We start from the raw sequence: 22758 nt of genomic DNA on the forward strand, positions 1-22758 counted from the left end.
ACGATGTGCGGGCGATATGGTCCCGGCACAAATGGTCCCGGAGCTACTGGCCCCGAAACTGATAGTCCCGGAACAAATGGTGCCGGAAAACATGTCCCAACTTCAAAGTAGGAAAAAAATGTCCCACCACTACTTCACCTATGCATGAGCGCCTGTATAAGGGAAGCAGGGAGGGGGTCAGTTTATTTGTCTTTACATGTTTGTATTTGTGCACAATGTATTTGCATCGGTCCGTACATAATATATTTGCTAAGGCTGAAGTTATTTGAAATAAATGCTGCATGCGAATTTGTCGTCGTACGAGTATGTTCTCCCGTGCTTCCATTGCTTGTATCCTTTCGTTTATTAACGCTTGAGAAGCGAATATCACGATTCAGGCTGTCCAGTGAGCGCTTTTACAGGCACAATATTATTTAGGTTACATGATGTATCGAAAATGGGAGTGGGCCGGCACCACTGAATATCAGACAACATAAAGCTGTACTAGCGATCACGCTCGCCGATTTCTCGTTATTTAAAAAAAAACGAACTTTACCGGATGAATGGTTTATTGCGTTACCTAAGCTGTGATACTGTGCTCTTCATCTGAAATGCTTCGATATCTCCAGTTAGAATCAAGCGAAGCGGCACTAAGGTTTTGGACCTTGATACTTTTGCAGCTTGCAGCTTCGATACTTTTGATTTTCCCCGAAAATATGACATATAGCGATTATCTATGACGCCTATTGTCTTGCTGCAAGGCTTAGATGACTGCTGGCTAACATGCTTTGTTCAATTTGCCGGCGTGTTGCGGGAGCCTAACAACTGCTGACGGTAGCAGGTGAGCTCATAAAAACAGGTCACCCACCATAAACAACAAACTCTGTTGTTGGGAACCGCATTTGTGCAGAAACATATGCAGTTCATTCGCTAACATACATAAACATGTTCGTGTGCATCTTTCTGACGGCTTTACTTTCCCAGAAATTGCGAGAATCAAAGACTGTCACTTGTCATGGTACAATGAAGAGCCAACGATTGATGCAACGATTGATGCAAGAACGGGTGGACCACGAAACAACCCAAACGCGTTTGGCCTGTTTCCAAGTCCCGCTCTCAAAACAAACTGGCTCGTGTTCGAAATCCCTCCACTCAATGCGCATGTTAGCAACTGCCCCCTCTCGTTTCCCCTCGACCTCCTCCCTCTCGTCAGCGAAAACGAGGGTTGGGTCGGCTTTTGTTGCCGCCGAGACGAACAAAGGGGCAGTGGCTGCTGTGGAACGCAGAGCGTACAATGCGCACGCGGAGACGTACAATGAGTTGCTCCCCTGCTATACACCATTTTCCATAAGCAGCCGGGAAAGGAGGAAAATACTCTCAAACCAGTTTTCTCGGCGGCCGACCAGCGTTGCCTGAGCGCGCTGGGCTGCTAACATCGTTCGGCGTGGTGTGCTCCACTGCGTAGTTCAGGAGTATTTCGCACCGCGTACTTAGTTTTTGCGGAACTTTCAACTGTTTTAGCCAATGCTGCGATGCCGTTCAAGGCGCAAACGTCGCCTGGTCAGCACTGCGCAGTGAAGGGTTATTGAACAACCAGAGAAAGCGAGAAACAGTCGCTGACAGCACGCATGTGCACGACACTGCCTGGAGAAAATGCAGTGCGGTTGCGGCGTGTTTTTGCGGCATCGCTTCCCAACGCACACATAGTTGAGATATCGGTGGATTCCGTTGATAAATCGCAACGACTTTGTACCAACGACCAACTCCAGGGTTTGTTGGGTGCACTTGGACGGCAAGCAGACGGAGCAAAATCCATTTATCACACGCAAAGCTGCGACAGGGAACGGAACCCCCTGAAATGTTAGAAGCAACTTTATCCTTTACAATACAGCATTGATTGATTGGTTGGTTGATTGATTGATTGATTGATTCATTGATTCATTCATTCATTATGGTGTTTAACGCCCCGACGCTTCATGGGTGATGAGGCGCGCAGTAGTGGAGGGCTGCGGGTTAATTTTGACCACTTGGGGATCTTTCACGAGCGCCGATACAATACAACACTACAATAACTTCTGGTTCCTTGTAGTCAATTTAAAATACCATATATTGTTTGGTCATTACAGCCGATTGGCATTAAACCATCCCCTTTTCATCTAATCTTACCTTTAAAATCACGGCGTTTTGTTTACTTTTTTTCAGGCCAACGCATTACACTGCCAAACGATTTGAAAGGATAACTTTCTCCATCGCACACTGCTGGTCAATAGCAGGATAAGCAGGCAGCCAAATGTGGAAACGCAGCTCGAGGTACGCGTGAACGCTGCATTTGGAAAATAGCTCAACCTGTTCACAACGAGGTCAAAGGAAAAGCTTTTAATCCTTTTGCGTTGCCACGGAATCTTAAGTATTACAATTACAAAACAGTTACTGCTGGTCGCGTAAAGCATTTGTGGTGAAAGCAGCGGTTTCACAAAGGTGGGCTCCGAGCGACAGGCCACATGCGCTGCGCAGAGTTAGGTCAATCATGATCACGATCATGATCAACCAATATTAACTCGCCCGAACGTCAACCCTTTTGCTCAACCTTCGAATAGTAATTTGACTGGTTGTGCGGTCGCGTTATTTTTCCGCCCGGGTAATTTCGTTTCGTCAGTAACCGTCATAAGTCTAGTTAAGAAAGATTATATTGCATTGCAATGCCAACAGCGTAGCAATCGCCTCGTCGAAAGTCCATCGCGAGCACGGATCTCCGTGACCCACATATGCTATACGCGCTCCGCATTCGACGTCCGCGCTTCCGTAAACATGACTAATCGGTGAACATAACAAGCACGGTGGCATTGAAAACACGTATTTACTCCCCGATATCGATTTCTATGTCAGTCGGTGCCATACCGGTACGTTTTCATCGCGGAACTGCGGAGCACCACCGGCACCACCACCACACTGCTACTGCTGCTGGTCTCAACAGCCGGGGTCGGAATTTCCGGCTCTGGCAGCAAATCAGGACCTAAAATCCGTCCGAAGATGATGAAAACAAAACAGAACACACACACACAAGCACTGCAACCGCTAACTTAACGCCAAACCACTACGGTTCACTTGGTAATGCACGGATTCCGAGCAGACGCACGCAAAGAACGGCGCACTTAACAGCCCAGCGCAAAGGTTTCGGCGGTCGCTTCATAGACGGCGCTAAAATAAAAAGCTGGTATCAAAAAATTGCAAAATGTTTCTGCGGCGCAAAGCAGACATACCAAGACTACCCTGCGGTTTTTATTACCGATTTCGCTCTGATCGCATTCCGGGCGAACAGTATTTCCTTTGGGTTCGTAGCGCAGGCGTTGACTTTAGACTCGGTCACCGGTTTTAGCGCGTGCTAACGCGGTCCACTTTGGGAGAGATGTGAAAGCCTGCGGACGAAATGATCCGGGCCTACCAGTCTTAGAGAACTGTCAGCGGCAAATTCGGAAATAAATTATTCTTCTTCTTCCTATTATTATTAATATTATTATTATTATTATTATCATAAAAATTGTAGGGCTACCTAAAAAGGAACAAAAGTTTTACCAAATGTCGTCCCTGGCTTTTGCTTCTTTCATTTCAGATATCCCACATGCTGTAATAATTAAAGCCGTAGTATTTTTCCCGAGAAAGAGTAACGAAACGTGAAGAGAACCTCAGAGAGAGCAGTTTGCGCCCACTAAAGTGTTTTCATCCATGTTAAAATCAAAATATTGGCCCATTTAGGCGTTCCATAAAATCGTGCCGTTCTGTCGCTGTGCTGTTTTGACGCTGTGCTGTTTTGTCAACGTGCTGTTCCGTCGCGTGCGCTTTTGACGCCGTGCTGTTTTGTCGCGTGCTGTTTTGTCGGGTGCCCTTTTGACGCCGTGCTGTTATGTCGGTGCTCTTCTGTCGCGTGCCCTTTCGTCGTGTGCTGTTTTGACAGCGCCCCGTCGTTGCGATGTTCGTGCGAGCTCCCTCCCCGATGCCGGAAAGGATGCGCATCGTCGTCCTGCACACCGTGCCCCTGGCGAAGTTGGCGATGGCCGACTTGGAGTCGCTGAACACCGTCCTCGTCCCGTGGTGGAGCAGGGCCAGCGCGATCGCCGCCTCCTCCGCCTGTCTGGCGGACTTGGCGCGCACGCTGCCCGAGCTCAGCAGTTCTCCCGTGGCGGCGCGCACCGCCACCACCGCGTAGGCGTCTTCCTTGTCGCGACGTTTGGAAGCGTCCACGTACACGGCGTCGCTCCTCTCGTTGTACTCTTTGGCGAGCGCGCACGCCCGCGCCATTCTCCGTTCCGGGTTCCGGCCCGGCGCGACGTTCTTCGGGAGCGGCGGCACCACCAAGCTGTTGGCGATATCGTCGCGCAGCGGGACCAACTCGTCCTCCTCGTCGAAGGGGCAGCTCAGTCCCACGCGCTGCAGCAGCCTTTTGCCCGTCCGGGTCGACCCCAGGCGTTCCAGTTGCGACGTTCTCTGCGCCTCGCTGATCTCCGAGAGCGTGTTGTGCACTCCCAGAGACGCGAGGGCCGCGTTGCTCGTGCTGTTGAGTAGGCCCAGGGCCGCCCGGTACGACTTGCGGATCGCCGCGTCGATCTTGGCTCGCTCCTGGGTCCGCCAGTCGTGGAATGCTCCCACGTAGGGCACCTGGCTTACCACGAACGCCTGCAGCAGGCGCAGCAGGCTCGCCTCTCTCATGCCGCGCGCGCGCGTAGCGAGTCGCTTGACGAGGCGCCTGGCGATGCCCATCTTCGTTACCAGTCGTTCTACCATGGTGTTGTTGAAGCGGCGGCTCGCGTCGACGTGAATGCCGAGGACGCGGATGCTCGTCGCTTCGGGAATCGCCGTGCCGTCGCTCCCGCGCACCACGATGCTGCGTTCCGCTTCGGCCGACGTCTTCTTGCGGTAACGTCCCATTGGGTGCAGGATCAGGAGCTGCGACTTTTGCGGGGCGCACCGGAGACTCGTGCCGCGCAGGCTCTCCTAAATGCCGCCCACCGCCTCCTGCAGCGCCGACTCGATGTGGCCGTCGCTGCCGCCCGGCACCCACAGCGTGATGTCGTCGGCGTAGACGGTGTAGCGCACATCGGGCAGCTCATCCAGGCGACGGGCCACGCCGATCATTACCAAGTTGAATAGCAGGCGAGATCACCGAGCCCTGCGGCGTGCCGACGCTGCCCAGCTCTCGCTCCTCGAGTTGAGTTTGGCCCACCTCCAGCCGGGCCGTGCGACTGGTCAGGAAGGTCCGGATGTATATGTAGGAACGCTGTCCCAGGCCGAGCCGGGACACTTGGGCCAGGATCGCCGAGTGCTTCACCTTGTCGAAGGCGCTCTGCAGGTCCAGGCCCAGGATGGCGCGGTTGTCCGAGGTCGGTCTCGTCGGCGGAGCCAGCACCTCGCGCTGCAGCAGCAACATCGCGTCCTGCGTTCCCAGCCGCGAGCGGAAGCCCAGCATCGGGTCGGGGTACAGGCCGTTGGTCTCGAGATACCGCTGCCACCGGTCGTTGAGGACGTGCTCCAGCACCTTCCCCACGCACGACGTGAGGGAGATGGGGCGCAGGCTCTCTATGCCCGGCGGCTTGTTGGGCTTGGGTATGAGTATTGTCTTGGCCGTCTTCCACTGCCGCGGGAGGCTGCCGGCTCGCCAGTGCTCGTTGAAGTACTTCGTGAGCGATGTTATGGCCGCGTCGCTCAGGTTGCGCAGCGCCTTGTTCGTGACGCGGTCCGGGCCCGCCACCGACCGGCAGTTGAGGGCCTTGGTGGCGCGCCGGACCTCCCACTCCTCGATGTCGCGGTCGAGCGAGGGGTTGGGCGGGCCGGCGTACTCTCCGTGCTGTTCTCTCGCGGTCTCGGGAAGGTAGCACTCGTTGAGGCGTTTGTGCACTTCCCGCTCCCCGAGCTCTTTCGTCGCCGCGTACATGATCTGCACGAGCCGGTGTCGTTGGTATTTCTTGCTTTGGCTTTCGTCCATCAGGTGGCGGAGGAGTTTCCACGTGCCCCCTCGGTGGAGCTGGCCGTCGGCCTCGTTGCACAGCTCGAACCACTGCTGCGCGCACAGCTGGCGGCTGTACGTCTCGATCTCTCGGCCGAGCGTGGCGATTCGCTTGCGGAGGGCGCGGTTGTGCCGCTGCCGCTTCCACCGTCGCTGTAGCGAGCTTCGAGCCTCCAGCATGTGCGCGAGCCGGGGGTCCATGCGCGTGGTCTCCTCGGATGTCTCCGTAACGGACGTCGCCTTCTCCGCGACCGCGACGATATTGCGCGACCACTCACCGATGTCCTTAATCTCGCCCAGGTCTTCGGTGCGAAACTCGTGCCAATTCGTGAGTCGGTGCTTGATGCGCCCGTCTCCGGCGTCGCCGCCGTCCGACGAGCGTGAATCGAGGCGCCCTACTTCAACGTTTACAGAACCACATTGGCCTAATCCACGTGCGTTCCAAGCAGAACGTGGAACCTATCTAGTGGTACCTTTCGTTGTCTCTTCATTTCTTAAAATGCCGCCGGGAGGTATAGTGGCGCGGGCGACAGCAGGCGACGTAGTGAATGTTTTTCTGCAGTGGATGTAGTCTTCTATTTCGCAAAAATCAAGCATATATGTTTTTTTATAAAGGAGCGCTGAGGATATCACTTAGGTATTAATTTTCTGTCTTCTATTTGCGCAATTTCCTGTTCTAGTTCAACAATATTGACAAGTATTAACATTGACACCCGACGTAGACATTTAGATTTGGCTGTGAGTATATAACAATTACAAAGCCTTTGTTTCACTTTGGCGGGATGGCTGAATCAAGTCACAGAAGACAATCAGACAAACTGACATAAAACACAGGCCAAACATTCTAAATTACAAAGACTTTGTTTCACTTTGGCGGGATGGCTGAATGAAGTCACAGAAGGCAATCAGACAAACTGACATACCACGCGGGCCAAACATTCTGGGTTTGAGTATCCCATCAAAGAGTATTGTCCTTGAAATTTCTTCGTCGCGCAGCTGTGCGTGCGCAAGGTCTTTTTCTCATGAGCCACAGTTATTTATTTTGCCGGCACTCTCTTTGAGAAACACCGACGTGGTTACCACACCACTCCCCCCACAAAAAGGAGCGCCTGGGTTGAAGAAAGTGGTGAACCGATCCCTGGCGTTCAAAGTGGGTGGTGTATGGCAAAGTCTTAGGGGTCAATTGTTGTTATGGACGGCTTACTGTCGGCGCGCATAGGTTTGGCGTCTCCTCCGAGAGGAGTATGACTGCAGAAGTCTGTCTATGGAGACGCGGACCCCCGTTCCGTTGATTTGCAGGGTGAAAGTTTTGTCTTCATGACGAATTATTTGGTATGGTCCGGAGTAAAGCGTTAGGAAGGGCGCATGTACCGTGCCATCGTGGAGAAAGGCGTGCGCGCATGTTGCCCAAGAACTTAAATACGAAGTGCGTCAGCTTGGTGTGATTTGCTGCTGGCGACAGACGCAGGGCGCCTTTTTGCGTCGGAGCCCGGCGATGAAGTTTGTAATGTCCGAGCTCACGATGGCTGATGTTGAGTTACAAATTCTCAAAGTACGCCAAGCTGTCCCCCGTGACCGAGCTTTGCGGGCGTGGCCTGAATGTCTCGTTCGTAGGTTGCGAGCCGACCGAGAGCGACGGCCGGGGGGGCCTCCAGAGAAGTTTAGTTACGGTAGCACATGTTTGCTGCTTTCAGTTGTCGGTGAGAACACTTGATTATACTGTTGGCGGTGGTAACTGGTGATTCGCAAATGCTCCAAACCGGTGAAAAGCCCCAGACGCATGAAGAGTCGGAAATCGCCTTTGCGAGTTGCCATTCCTGGTAACTGGTGATTCGCAAATGCTCCAAACCGGTGAAAAGCCCCAGACGCATGAAGAGTCGGAAATCGCCTTTGCGAGTTGCCATTCCCATCCAACGTTGACCATTCAGCTTTCTAAGTTGAACCATCACCCGACAAGAGGGCATTGTGGAGGCATAATTTTGGGAGTTTGAAAGCATAAACTAACATCTCACATTACCGCAACACTCCTTCTTTCCATACACCCCGTATGCCTCAGGAGGCTAAATTGTCGAGATGTGCGCTGGCATTGAAACGTTACAGTGTCGGGGTCACCCAGATCTGGAATAGAAAAACGTGAACGCAAGCTCCTATTTTCAACCGTTTTACAGTCATGTGTGTGTGTGTGTGCGTGTGCTGGTGTGTCCGTATGTGTGTGAGTGCCTTTGCGTGCGCGAAGTCACAATGCAAGTTTCCTTGACGTTGTTTTTTACAGAAATTATTGCATTTTAGCAATTGTGTGGGTTTTTGTTCAGTGATATTACCTGTATGTTCACCGCTGTAGATGACGTCATTGTTATGGCTGAATTTTTTTTGTGGTGCGCACCCGTCCTTGGTGTTTCTGGCATAAAAAGTTAAAGATGACGCAACTTGTTCCTCACTCGCCCGGCGCTACAGCCATAACCATTGTAGCGCTTACGTTAACTGAACACCACCGTTCTTGAAGGTCTAGCAAATAGGATATGCGGTAGTGTAAGCGAAAAAAGAAATGTTCGTAAGTAATTGTTCTGCGGCGATTATTCGTTATTATTCTCCTCGTTTCCCAGGAACTGAAGCCCCTGGTGAATGAGCTTTCAGTTTTTAGAAGGTATTTAGGGGTCTTTTTGAAGAAATTAAGGAAGAACGAAAGGACGGATGGTCATGTTGGTTGCAATAAAACCTATTTTGAATTCACTTCAATGCAATTCAAGGAAGGAAGGAAGGAACTTGATAACCACAAGGATAATTCTTGGTCTATATGATGGCAGCGTTGGGGTTAAGCATTGCCTGAACTTTACATTTTGTAATGGATGCCGCTGGCGACAGCACAATCCGACAATGAGGAGAAAAATTGGTCGATTGTGGCTGTGGGGATATATAGCCAGTCTTGCAGTCACATAATGCTGCTTGTTTTATAGTCGTTCCTAGTTAGTTCTAAACGCCGAACACACCACAAGAAGGTATCAGACATTCTTTGTGGCTCCTGTAACGCACGTCCCACACATCGAGAGTGGCTTGATATTGTAAAGAAATTGGTGATGTCCAGTGAGAAGGCTTGTCTCCTCTTCTTTAAGAGGCTTGTTGGTCATTTCACATGCGTTTTGGGGACAAACAGCACTCCTTCACCACAGAAGGATCTGCCCACTCTGGTGTAGTAGTTGCCTCCCACTTCCCATTATTGACCAAACCAACTCTGGGCCCTCACACCCCACCACATGCACAGCGCCTGACAACCGCGATTCAAGGGCCACCGAGAGAGCAGAGGCTGCTAAGAGTCTGTAGGTTCAGATAGGCCGCCTCTGGAACTTGAAATTGGCAGTGGTCTACGCAAAACCTCTGTGCAGGGAGAAACCTTAGCGGCACTATTGGAGTAGCTCTTGGACGTTAAAAGAGATTTTATTGAGACAAATGAGGTCAGACGAACCGGAGAAGGCTTCAAGAGCTGAATAGCGGGCATATTTCGTGCTATCGGGTACCTCACGTAAAGAAAGAGCACGGGGTAAGATTTTTGGTACACAGGAAGATCATTGGGAACATGGAAGAATTCTTCACCGTTAACAAAATGGTCGGAGTCGTTGTCATAAAACTAAACAAGAAATACAGGTTAAAGATTGTGCACGCCTATGCCCCATCAGCGAGCTGCGGTCATGAGACCGTAGATTGGTTCTCTGAAAACGTCGATTCAGCAATGAATAAGGAAACAAGACAGTTCACATACGTAATGGGAGGCCTTAGCGCAATAGTTGGCGACAGCAGAGTAGAGAAAAATGAGTGGGAAATTTCGGAATAAGCACTCGCAACAGTTTAGGACACACACTGGTTGGATTTGCGGGGAGGAATAACCTTAGGCAAAAGAACAGTATTCTGGAAACTTATGAGTGGAAGATACCCATGAAAAAGTCCTTACGGGCTGACAAAAAACGAAATTGATTTCATTTGAAGTGACAACTCCGATATTGGGCAGGACGAGGAGGTTCTATATGCAAGATTTGGTGCAGTGATCATAGGGTGGTTAGGTGCAAAGTGAGGCTGAAACTTAAAAGAGAAACAAAGAAAGTGGCAAAAAATATAAATCCAGCATCACGTCAGTCGCTGGAATACGAGATAACCGTTAAGAACATATTCGCGCTTTTCGGCGGGGAAAACAAGTACGGTGTTGACACCCTAAATGACAACTTCACAGAAATAACAGAGTCAACAGCGGCTAGAGGTTGTATTCACCGTCGTGGGATGCATGCAGGCAACCATGCGAGCACGGCCCGTGAAGGAGGCAGCCCTCTTCTCCTTCATGCTTTTATGGCGGCCAGGGCCTCGCAGACTCCATCATTGCGGCACACGCATCAGCCGTCCCACCGAGTTCACAAGCATTACCTTTTGGAGAAACACGAGTTTATTCCCTTCACTGTAAGGTTTCATCTCCGCCGCGGAATGCGCCTACAGCTCTCACGTGGTTCACCGGGCGCATTCGGTTACGGAGGCAGCGGGTATCGCACAGCATTGTTTTCACCAACGGCCGCTCTCGGAGGGACATCTTTTCGGCGGGCCGTTGTCTATGGGGGCCAACGCTGTGAATTTGTAGGTCGCCCTGCTGTCGCCCTGCTGGTGCGGACCATCGAGTGGCGGCTCCTGGTCCTCAATATTCGTCTTTCGGCCAGATTCAATTCAAGCGAACACCGAAGTGGTTGCTACCGCCTGAGACCTCGCTCCTCGTCACAGCAAGCTCGCATCTACACTTAACCGTTCCCATTGGGGCTTCTAGTCTCACGGACACAGTATGATGACAGCTAGCAGTGTTCGAGGCATGATGTGTGCGACGGGATCAACCACAGTAGAACTAACCTTCTCTACTTTTTCGTCGCTTTTCTAATCTTTACTTTTCTCTATTCTGTCCTAGCATCACCACTAAACGTCGCTGATATTATTCATATCTGTTGACGCCAAGCCCAAGACGACGGACGTGAAGTGCTCAAGGGCAACTAGAGCGCCACCACGTAATGTGAGTGCGATTAAAAATATATCTGCTGATGCCACTGCTGACAGCCTGGTCAAAACGCAGCAGACGATAGATGCTGTCGTTTTTTTTTCTGTGAGATGCGGGTACAAAGCACATGTGCTGGCACAGCGGCCGCAGTCATGGCGGTTTTCAGTGTTGCCGAATGAAGAAATCTCCCGCTAATCTTTTCAGTGAATAGAACCTATTTGCGAAGCAGCATGTAAGAAGCAAAATAAGAATACAACTCAGAAAACGAAGAAACTAGTTGCGGAACTTAAAACAATGAAGTGTGAAGTACGGCAGATCAAATAAAATTGCCAGAGCTGTCGAAATTAATTAAATGGAAATAAATTAGCGAAATTAATACGTACATGACAGTGATCGAGGAAACTGAAATAAAAATATGCTCAAAAGCAACTAGGGGAAAGCTACCTTCCAGCAAAGACATAATGCGCGCACTCAGCGACGAGCCAGGTAACCTTATGCGCAGCAGTAACACGAAAATAAAACCGGCAGAACGATTGCACACCAGGCTATGTGCCGGCGAAGTTAGACCAGGAGGGACTACTAAGCGTACCAGCTTAGCGTGCAATGTCCCCCTAGTAACTAAAATGGAAGTAAAAAAAGGTTGTGAGGGACGTAAAAAGAGAAACATCTGCAGGTAATGCGACGGCAAAATCAGAAATCTTTTAACGGAGCCGGGACATATTGTGCACGACCAGCTCGCTAAGCTATCTTCAGAACGCTAAGGAATTATAAAGGTACCCAGAGCCCTGAAAAACTACCAACTCGTTTTAATTCACAATTGAAAGGTGTACCAAAGATGTTATTATTTACAGACCCATCAGCTTACTGTCGGTTCTGTACAAGCTGCTTACGAAGGTAATAGTTGACCGGTTAAACGACAGCCTAGATTTCCAAATACCCGGGGAACAGGCTGGGTTTAGAAAAGGATACTCCACAATGGATAACATCCGCGTCATGAACCAGGTAATAGAAAAACACTCAGATTATAATACACCGCTATACATGAAATTTATAGCCCATCAAAAAGCGTTCCATTGCGTAAACACCATCGCAGTGATGAAAGCCTTAAAGTAGCAGGAAATACAGGAGACTTGGCCAGTAAAGGGTGCACGGGCAACATATTCCTTCACAAAGAAAAGCAAAAAATTCGCCGTTCTAGAGGGAGTAAGACAAGGAGACCACACCATTTCGCCATAATTGCTTACAGCCTGTCTGGCAAGTGAATTTAGGAAGCTTGAATAGGAAAACTGAGGTTTACTAATAAACGCATAATACTTGAGTCATTTCAGTCTTGCAGACGACATAGTCTTGCTCAGTGATTTTGGAGAACAGCGGCAAGATATGATTGAAAAATTGCAATCAGATAGGTTGCCGTGGGGCTGAATATAATTACGAATAAATATAAAGGAAGGACAAATAAACACTCTGAAGGCGTTTTTTTAGCATAGATAACAAAGAATATGCCCAAATGGTTAGTGCTGATGCCAAACACAACAATTAAATCCGGCGGACAATATCAATGAAAAGGGGTACACTCGGCAAGCACTCACAACTAATGAAAAGAAAGTTCCCTCTATCCCTAAAAATACAAGTACTCAATAAATGCATCCTATCGATGACGACATACGAAGAGGAAACTTGGTGGCTTGCTACACAAATAGAAAGCAACTAGAATGCAAAGCAAACGGGCCAGGAGCGAATAATCATATGAGTAACGTATAAGGACAGGAAACGAACAAACTGGATGAGGGAGCTGAACTCGAGCAGAACATATCATATTTCAAATTAAGACAAAGTAATGGACGGGGCTGGGTATGTACTTCGAAGTATTGACAACGGGTGGACAAATGGGTGGACAGGTTGACAGGTGGACAGGTGGGGGCTACAAAGTCGACCACGGAAGGCGGGAGTGGAAGAAAGGGAAGGCTATAAAATCGATGGAGAGAAAAAATAAGAAAATCTGGGCACAAAGAATGGACTGGGGCAGCGCAGGATAGAAGCAGGTGTAGGTCAATTGGAGAGGCCTTCGTACTCCAGTTGACCAAAATAGGCTGGCCATCATAATGATGACCCTAACAAGCAAGCGTAGCACCAGTAATGCCCGTCACCACGTATTTACTTCCTGCATTTCACAAATCAGGCGTTAGTAGCCTACATTGGCCATTTCGGTACCCGTGGGACCGATATGTCCCCCCGGTTGTAATCATCACCCAGGTGCCCCACCTTCTGAGGCCGCAAATCTTACGCACTACGGTCTATGCCGTAAGTTTTTGACTTGGCAGCGTTTCTGGCAGGTTGATTAGGAACCGCATGGCATACAACTTGGTCGCACATAAAAATTAGCATAGATAGTCTGTTTTTCAAAACACTTCAAGATTCTAAATGCGGTACAGTTTCCCTGGCTAGCATACAAGTTGGTAGCACTACAAAATTTGCATACAAAGACTATTTTTCAAAACACTTCAAGACACTAAATGCCGAACAGTTTCCCTGGCTACTAACAATCTAAACACCACATCTAGCACCAGCTCAACGGTATTACATCTATGCAGTCGCGATTGCCTTGTAATGGATACAGTGTGCGAACACTAGTGTGAAGATTAGGTTTTGCTTTGGACAACGTATATTCGTTGATTTATTGTTGAACTTTCTACTAAGGCTTTTCTCTCCTCAACAGAAACGCAAGCAGGAAATCAAGGCGCCCACTGGTTTGTTCTCTGATCTCAAAGGATCACCGCAGCCCGACCTCGAATAATGAGATATCGTAAAAGGAGTTTAAGGTAACTAGGAAGTATATCTAAGGTGTCAGAAGTACATCTTGGGCAATTATTAATACTAATATCTGCGAATACTGTTAATGTTTGTTAGGTAGTGTTCCTTTCGCTACACTAGAAATCGTTAATTTGCAGGCGCGAGGGTGTGAACCGGATACTATCGAACCGGATACTATTCGAACCGGATACTATCACATTACACTACAGTAAAAGGTCGTTAATTCGAACTCGAAGAGGAGCATAAAATGGTTCGATTTAAGCGGAGTTTGAATTAGCGGGTGGGCGGTAGAACGAATTGACATCGCGGCACATTGCGCGGGCAGAACACAAAAAAGCACCCTCTGGACTTATTATCGCATGTTAGGCGCGAGTACCACACCACTGACCGCGGCACGAAGAAAACCTGCAACGGCTTGTGCCCGACCAGTGACGCCGGGGGTGCGGCGCCCGCTTTTGGAAGAGAAATAACATGTCGCAGCATCGTAGTGCGCGCGCCATAATGTTGGCTTTTTGTTTTGTTGTTTTGTATCTCTTGTAACTTTGGTTTCGTTTGGATTTGCGACACATTGTAATCACTCTGTGCCGACTTCTTCTGTGAGGAGCAATGAAAACCGGGGGATCGTAGATCGAATTAACCGTTCTGGATACCAACGCGTTCGAATTATTGGACGTTTTGCCCCATTTAAATATACAGGCTTGTACCTGCACCAGGGCGTCAGTTAGAATTACTGTAAGAAAAATAACGAGTTCAAATTAACGAGCTTTTACTGTATTTACCATTTAGAAATTTTTCCTAGAGCGAGCGTACATTCCTGTTAATTTTTAGTGGGCCTAAAATAGGGCTGCTCGACTGAAATCAAAATACTTCGATCATGCAAATATTTGCAATACCTAGAATGAAACTTAAAACTTAAATAAAGTTCCAGCTTACAGTGCAATATCAGTCATTGATTTGTCACAGCATGGGGAAAATTTCATGCTGTTTGCATTTTCTCTGATGTAGCTCATAATGTACCCATCGGACCAAGGGCAGTGCCTTGAATCTGCGTAGTAGTTTGCAAGGTAGCTCCATTCTCCGTTTTCATCGTGTGAGCAACCAAGGCTGAAAAAAAGTAGTACCTATGAGCGATCTCTATGTGTATTTTTAAAATCATGCAAACGATACTCTCGCTGACAATAAAAAGCACATTTGTATTTTTATGTGGGATTTGACAGTAGCACTTCAAATTAAAAAGTAAACGCTGCTGCACAAAGTGGCTTAGAACAGTTACCTATTGCTAGGATTTTTCTTGAAGCCCCGTCCCTAGTTGCATTTATGAGTAATCTATTACAGTATGTGCAATAGTATTTGAAGCAGTACACACGAAAAAGAATAACAAAAAATGACAGTAACTTGTGTCAACAAGCAAGAAACCTATTGTACGTGAGGACATCCCAGACGGAAAATAAACTGGCAAGTGAGGATGTTCTTTTTCGTAAAATCCACCTCTCTTGTGTTCAGTATACTCAGGCCTTCAGTTGTCAGATTGCTTGCAAAGTTCTTCTTTATGGACATCACATTTCGCCGATTTTTCACATTTGAGTGAATACAGCCCCAGAAAGAACTCACATACCTTGAGGATCATGCAAACACATACGTTTTTCGCCACGATTGTATAGCATGTGGCCATGCCATTACGTGCTCGCCTTTTCTTACGTAGCGAATTCGCTTATGATTGTTTCTTGCTGTCAGAAATCTCGCCTGTCAGAAACACACTATAAGAGAGCACAGTAACTAGGAGTGCAAGGGGGCTGATAACGTCACTGTATGCCTTATTCCTCTATGATGTACGCATTGCGCCGTCCATGCTTGCGCTTTTCTCACAAGAATAAAGTATTCTATAGCTTATGGAGGAAAGAGCAGTTTAGGAGATGCCCAAACGTCACCTCTACCGAAGCCGGAGAAGCCATTTTTTAAGTTCTTCCGTTTTTGCCTTTGTTTTGCGCGCACACACTACTTTCCGTGCAATCGCTTGTTCCACTGTCGTCAGCTTCGTTCCTCTTGCCGACCATTGTCTGCTGGCTGGGCCGAGCAGTGAGATAGGGCATCGGTGGGCCGGCCTTCAGCGCCGTCGCTGGGACACGCAATGAGTGTGACCCCCAATATGCGTGAAAAAAAAACCATGTGACTTTCTGCACACTTCTCCCAATGCACCGGTCTCCTCCGTGGCAGTCGTAAGACTGTACGTGGCATTCCATGCTTTTCGCGGTTCGTTGCTCCACCCAACGTTGCCTCTTGAGAGATTTTGCGATGAATTCTTTTTCTCCCGCATTGGTTGACGCGTCCTACAAGTAGCTAGAGATGTAACTTCTGCTTGCAACACCATCCCGTTGTCAACGGCAATAACAACCAACTTGGTTACGAGATATTTATTCAACACCGGTGTGGAGAGCGCTACGACAGCACAGGCGTCTGCTTTGTCGGTCTATCTGCTGTACACATTTGCTGCAGGCCCTCAGTGTCACAGCAACCCTCCGCACTGTCTGAGCCTGTCTCTCCGTGCCACCTGGAATGAGTCGTCACTTTGAACCGTAAAACTCTGAACCTTGTAGCTGTGCGAGTAGGGGCAGCTTACCCTTGCTTTTAGAAGCCTTCTTATTGATCCACATGCCCTTTTTTATCCCAAAGCTCTGTTTGCTACTTGTTCCTACTATTTATTTGATCAGTTCAAGCGAGGCAAAATGAAAAACAGCATAGTGACGTCCTCACGAGTACCTTTCGTCCTTTCGTGGTACCTTTCCTACCTTTTGTGGTGCCAGCAGGCACCATTCACGGTCGCTGTGCAGCATACGTAAATAATGCATTGAGACCGTTTCTCGGGTATCTTTAATTCACGGACAAAGTGCTCACTGAACAGGTACTCACTAAAGAAGTCATATAAACAGGTACAAACCGAGACTCACATGACAGTGCAACGCCAACGATACCGAATTTCGGCGGAACAGGCTCTTCTCGCAGTCCACGAGGAAATTCCCGCATGGCGGCGCCGCAATAACACAAAAATGGTGGCGGGCTGAGAGGACCGAAAAATTATGCTTTGTATACCAGTCACCCCTGTCCCAGCAGGCCCCTCTCGGCACGCCACACTGTACTCCTTCAGCGTGCGCGAGGGAACGTAGCCATCCCATTAGGAGCGGAGGCCAAACTTCTCGGCTAAGGTTTGCCTTTATCAGCGACCTTAACTACTTGTAGTACCGTTTTCTTTTTCACCGGTTGCGTGGCATTAGGTATGTTATCTACTGCGCTCTACGAAATAGACAGTTTCCAACTTTTTTATTGGGTAAAGCATTATATTTTTTTGCAGAGCAACTTACGCCTGTTTAGTCTTCTAAAGCTTTAAGCCTTTCAAAATATGTTTTCAGGCTGAGGCTTCCTAAGATTCAGATAATATACTCGCTAAATGCGAGAAGGCGTTTCGATTCCCTTCGGGGAAGTGGATCACGAAACCTTTACCATTACTTCTTAACAAAAGTTGAGAGAAGCCTGAAAGCTGTTAACATCAAAACTGCTGCAAATGTTTGTCAAATCCTTTACTAAAAGTGCTTGCAACCTTCGCTGCAATTGCGCCCAACCGACCATCAAACCTTCATATGTATTCAGAGACGCATTTTACGAGATCAAGGTATACTATGGCACCCATTCATGATCGATGTGCGTATTGTCTCATCTAGACCCGTTCCCTTCTCGCGACTTCCAAGTCACCTTTTTGACACAATGAAAGTCCCGTTTCACACACGCGCTGTGTGCCCAGATATCTTATCAGAGCTTTTCGGTTTACCAAACGGTCTATGGGGAAATGCGATAGTTTTTTGAGAGGACGCGATTGGTCCCATAAGAAAGCTCTCAGTTTAAAATTTAACATGTACAAATGGGACTGTTGAACCCTAACTGCTTTCTTCCAGCTGCTAGATTTTAATAATACCCAGCTGTACTATATCTTGTGTCTAAATGGCTTTTAGTGATCAATGGGTCTAAATCATGTTCTTTTGCACGCACAGAATCTTAGCAAACACTTCCAGTCGAAGTAAACTTCCTGTTTCATTTACTTACGTATGGGCTAACTCGTGTGCCAGTATTCCAATTCCCAAGTAGGTGTGCGCTATGTCTTCACCAAATCCCACACGGTGTCTAGTGCATACGGATCCAACAAACGCAAACCCTGTAAAATGACGAAAGGTTTGGTAAGCAGAAATTGATTTGGAGTATACACCTACGTAAAATTCCTAACCTTTCATTGTTTATGTGCGTGTAGGACGCTGTGTAGGAGCCGATAAATATGGGCGTATCATCAATGCCACAAGTACTTAACAATTTCAAAATAGATTTTCGCTGTAACATTCGGTGAAAAAGGTAGTTGTGCTACTTTAATTCTACTTCTCGGAGACGCCCAATGCTCATCAATTGGCAGCTAATTATTTTGAAATAGTTTTCGGTGAGTTTAAAGCTTTCAATGCTATATTCAGGATTTGCAGCAGCGTTCCAAAAATATTCGTTAGAAGAGATTGAGGAAGACGCTCATTTTGATTACGCAGAACGCAGCTAGAACACTAGCTCATTGCAAGCAAAGATTTCATCTCGCATTGTTTGTGGAACTGAGGAACAAAATAATGTGTAGCCAAGAGTATGCATTAGGCATTTAATTTGTATATACTGCAAGTAAAGGGAACTTAACGCATTTTCTATTTGGGTAAAGTGCCAGGTCCTTTTGTGACGCACCGGAGCCGCAAAGCACTCGGCGCCCCATTGGTTACTCAAGAAAGGCGACCGATGTCAGTACCCACCAATAGCCTCGCGCCATTGAATATTGCCTCCTACCCTCCGCCCTCCAACACCACGTCAACTGAGCAACTTTAATGCCTTTGCTATATGGCCTTTACTTAAAGCGTAAGCCCTAAATGCCTCGTTTATCGATAAACCATCACCCGCGGTATACAGCAAAAAACGACTAATAAGCAGGCGTTCTTTAGCACTTGGCTATGTGCAGTGTGGGCTACAGCCGCTAATCCGGCGTCCCGTGCCGGCTTCAGTATTTAACGATGATGATGATGAATAAACTTTATTGGAGACCAGGTGCTGATGTTAGGGCACCCGCCCGGTGGGAGGCTTCCTTAGTCCGGGATGCCTTGGGTTATGCTGGCCATCCGTGCCCTCTCCACCAATCGTCGCTGGTGTGGAAGGTCGGAGCTGGTCCGCAGCTCCACCCACTGCTCATAAGTAGGGTTGGGGTTAAGGGTGAGGGAAGGGGATTGCTGGCACTCTCATACAATGTGGTACAGGGTGCCTGGGTTGGGGCAGGAGTTGCATGTGGCAGGGTATTGGGTGGGATACATGGCATGTAGCAGGGTGTTATGTGTTAGGGGGTATTTAAAAAATAAAAAAAAATCCTGCGGAATTCCACTCTGTAAAGGTGGATGACCAGCGAAGCCTGTAAACGCGCGGCATAGAGGTGAAGCAGTATGTAGGCGAGCGGTAGGGGCATTTTTTCTTTATGTTGACTTCTGAAGGCGGTCATTGCTAATTAAGACACATAGGTATAGAACCGTACACTGCTGAGCCTTCGCAATAGCACTGGCTTTGCCGCAAGATTTTTGCACACTCAAAACCACAATGCAGGGAACTGTACCCTATGCCTCTTTTGCACTCAGGCCGCTTCAAATAGTAGGTCAAGTGACACAATTGAAGAAATTCTTCCACAGGTGTTTGGGGCGTGTGCCGCTCTGGAGCCGAAGTTCGGACATCTTTTCGTAAGGAAGACGACCATTCCGGCGAGTTCCTCATGTGCGCACTCACTGTTGAAATCGTAGACTGTTAAAAAATGTAGGGACATTCCCCGGGACGCTCACCACGGGCTTTAAAACGCCTGTGCTTCCAAGACGCGTGCTGCCTCACAAGGTTTTGTTCGTACACGCCAGAAACCCAAGAACCACTAGCCACATATGCTTCACTTATAACGACTCCATCAAAGGACTTTTTACAGCAGGCATTCCACAGCGCGAGCTTAAACTCGGCAGTACCGAGGGGTGGCCATCCGTGTCAGTCCACCGGAGATGAGGCGGGCAGAATAAGCAGCCACATTCACCATCGTCGCCAATTCTCCAATGCCACGGCGGCAAGAACGAGCAACTGCACAACACGTGGGAGGGAGAAAGAAGCAGTTTGAAAACGTTTATGTGGACCGGAAAGCAAAGCGCCGCCACGACCAAATCGCAAAGCCCTTTGACAATGCGAGACGGAAGCAAGGCATCTCCGGCGTAACCAGAACAAGGTGCCTAACTGGATTCAGATTTCTTTATCATTTTGCTTCAACCTACCCCGCCAACCGCTTTCGTGTTATTGGACAACTTTTGGCTTTGGCTACGTATATCTTGGAGAATTGTGGTGTGACTGACCTTGGTAGCTGTACTGCCTGTCAGTACCTTCAACTCGAACCATGTCATAGCTGAAAAAGATTAGAAACATATTCATAGCACATATTATAGGTATATTCTTCAGTGTCTGAAGTAAAAGAACGATTTTATTGCTCTCCTAAACCACACCAGGTTTGACCCAATGATATCTTTTTGCTAGCTACACATTAAACCGGCTCTGAAAGGTTTATTTATTTATTTATTTATTTATTTTATGTTTATTTTAATTTTTTATTTATTGAATGAATTAATGTGGTGTGTTTAACGCGCCGAAACAACAGGGGTCATAAGGAGCTCTGTAGTAAAAGGCTGCCTATTAATTTTGACAACCTGGATATTTTTAATTTTGCCCCCATCAGGACAGCGGCCGCCGCGGCCGGATTACAAACCTGCGTCCTTTAACACAGCACCGGCTGTGAAATACCCGTTGTAATGTGACAAATGAATAAATGAATGAAATTATAGAGTAATGAAACCTTCAAATACTTGCACAGTGCTGCCCTCAGAACAGGATGCGAGTTTCTTCGGGTTTCGAAAAAATAGCGCGGGCACACCCTTTCCCACTCACCCGCCTTAAAGACCACCGTTCTAAAAGTACACAACGTGGCCTGGGTGGTTGAAGTTTTCTTTTCTGGTTCTTGTCTCCTTGTCCATGTTAGAACAAGACTGATTGTGTCCACCTTTGAACTAGCATATTGATTAACACAGAACCCTTCTATGTATCTTGAATCACTGCAGACAAGCGTACGTCTAATGTCTTTAGAAACGGCCGTATTTGTATCAAATACTATCTACAAATCTAGCAAACGCTATCTAGTATTTTCTACAAAATACTATGCTCACACAGGAATTCTCGAGGTGAGACACTCGGACCTTGTATTCAGATTTATCTCCTGATGATTCAACTCCAGCAATTTATCTCCAGATAATATATTCAGATTCATCTCCAAGCCCGTGTCTTCAGGTTGGACCAGATGCCCTCTACCTACAATCTGTAGTTATCTCCTAGTAAGTGAGAAATAATTAGTGGGGATGGCAAGCGGGCGACGAACCTGGTACAAACCATCGACATCAATTCCAATCAAACCTCCTCTTCCGAAGCCTCTAGCCTGGTACGAAGACGTATCAATTCCGGTAAGTCTATCCAATTACTCAGGATCAGATTGCTCGATCGGCTGTAGAGAAAGCTAAATTCCAAAATCCGCTTCATTTCCTCCCAGTAACTGTGTTGTTGGACAACTTTTACCCACTACGATTCCGCGTCTGAAGTTTTGATCCCTGACACTGGTGTAGATGTCTTGTGGGCAACATTTCTATATTTTCTCATAATCATCAGAATACAACCAATGCTGCAAAACGATCATAGTAAACTTGAAACACATGCCAAGGCTAGGATGGGATTTATTGCCCTCACACAGAAGACGTTTACACAACTTGCTTTTTCTTCACCCTGCAACGTTTCAAACCCAATTTTGGAGTCTTCCTGGGGCCTAACGGTCTTGCAGTAACCACAGAGATTCACATCACCACACTTCACCGGTTTTTTTTTTAATTTTCGATTATACCCCGTGAGTTTGACTGCCGAAGGCATTGTACTTTCCGGCCATTTCCGGCAGTCTTTGTAGTGAATATGTTTGTTCAGTCCCTTGACGTTTGAATAATTCTTTTTATTGTTATGAGTTTCCCGTAATCAAATGTTTGTCCAAAATATGTTTTCTCCGCCGCACCCTATTTTATTTAGGCATGTGTTCAAGAAGCTCGACACTTGGGCTATCAGAACGGCACCGACAAGCTTAGGCGCGGCAATGCCAACGTCTTTATAGACTAACTTTTGACGTAGCACTCACCAGGAGTATTTCCATTCAAGGGCTGTTGTTTTGAAGCTTCCACTAATGCCATGCTCCGCGTGCCTTTGGTTAGCGTCAAAAAATTCGCAGTTCCGATAACGTCGTACTTGATGATATGTGCACCCAGCTAAGAACTTCAACCCTGCCCAGCTCCTGGAGGCCTGATCAATACAGTAGCCATTGCTCTCTGATGTCACTGGGAAGAATATCATACCATGTGGAATGTCGTTTCCGTAGCTCTAAAGTATTATGTTCGTTTCAACTGCGAATCGCATTACCATTTCCAGATCGTCGAATTGTTTTGCCACTAGAAGGACCACAAATATCTTGAAGTTCTTATTTTCGTCTAAAAACAAAGTGCAAACTTCGTACCGGCTATCATGATGTCTTTTCGCGGCTCCCATACCATGCCAAGATGCCTCACAGTTCCATCAATAGAAGTGGTGCCTTTTTTGTCGTCTAACAACTGCTGCAGGTGCGTCGAGTTACAGGTACGCTTCCTTATCGCATACCAGCCAACTCAAGGAGAGCGTTAGCTTCCATGAAAAAAAAAAACGTTCCACTTCTTGGTCGGTGCCGGATCCCACAAGTAAATTGTATACGTACAACTACTCTGGGTGTAGGCCTTCTGCGTCATAGAAACGCTGGGCAGAAGTC

The 22758-nt window shown here is 47.8% G+C and overlaps 1 protein-coding gene across 1 annotated transcript in view; it reads right to left on the minus strand.

Annotated features, from left to right (window-relative positions):
• Nucleotides 1-22758, minus strand: part of LOC144141833 (venom metalloproteinase antarease-like TtrivMP_A) — a 71827-nt gene that overhangs the window by 16702 nt on the left and 32367 nt on the right. The window contains exons 9-11 of the mRNA XM_077673320.1: nt 20237-20286; nt 17898-18006; nt 14739-14909 (exon numbers count right to left, since the gene is read on the minus strand). Of these exons, the coding sequence (XP_077529446.1) occupies nt 14739-14909; nt 17898-18006; nt 20237-20286 (330 nt within the window). The remainder of the gene's footprint in view (nt 1-14738; nt 14910-17897; nt 18007-20236; nt 20287-22758) is intronic.

This window comes from Haemaphysalis longicornis, unplaced genomic scaffold, assembly GCF_048455015.1.
Source record: "Haemaphysalis longicornis isolate Haplotype H1 unplaced genomic scaffold, Haemaphysalis longicornis Haplotype H1 scaffold_6, whole genome shotgun sequence".
In the NCBI taxonomy this organism is placed as follows: domain Eukaryota; kingdom Metazoa; phylum Arthropoda; class Arachnida; order Ixodida; family Ixodidae; genus Haemaphysalis; species Haemaphysalis longicornis.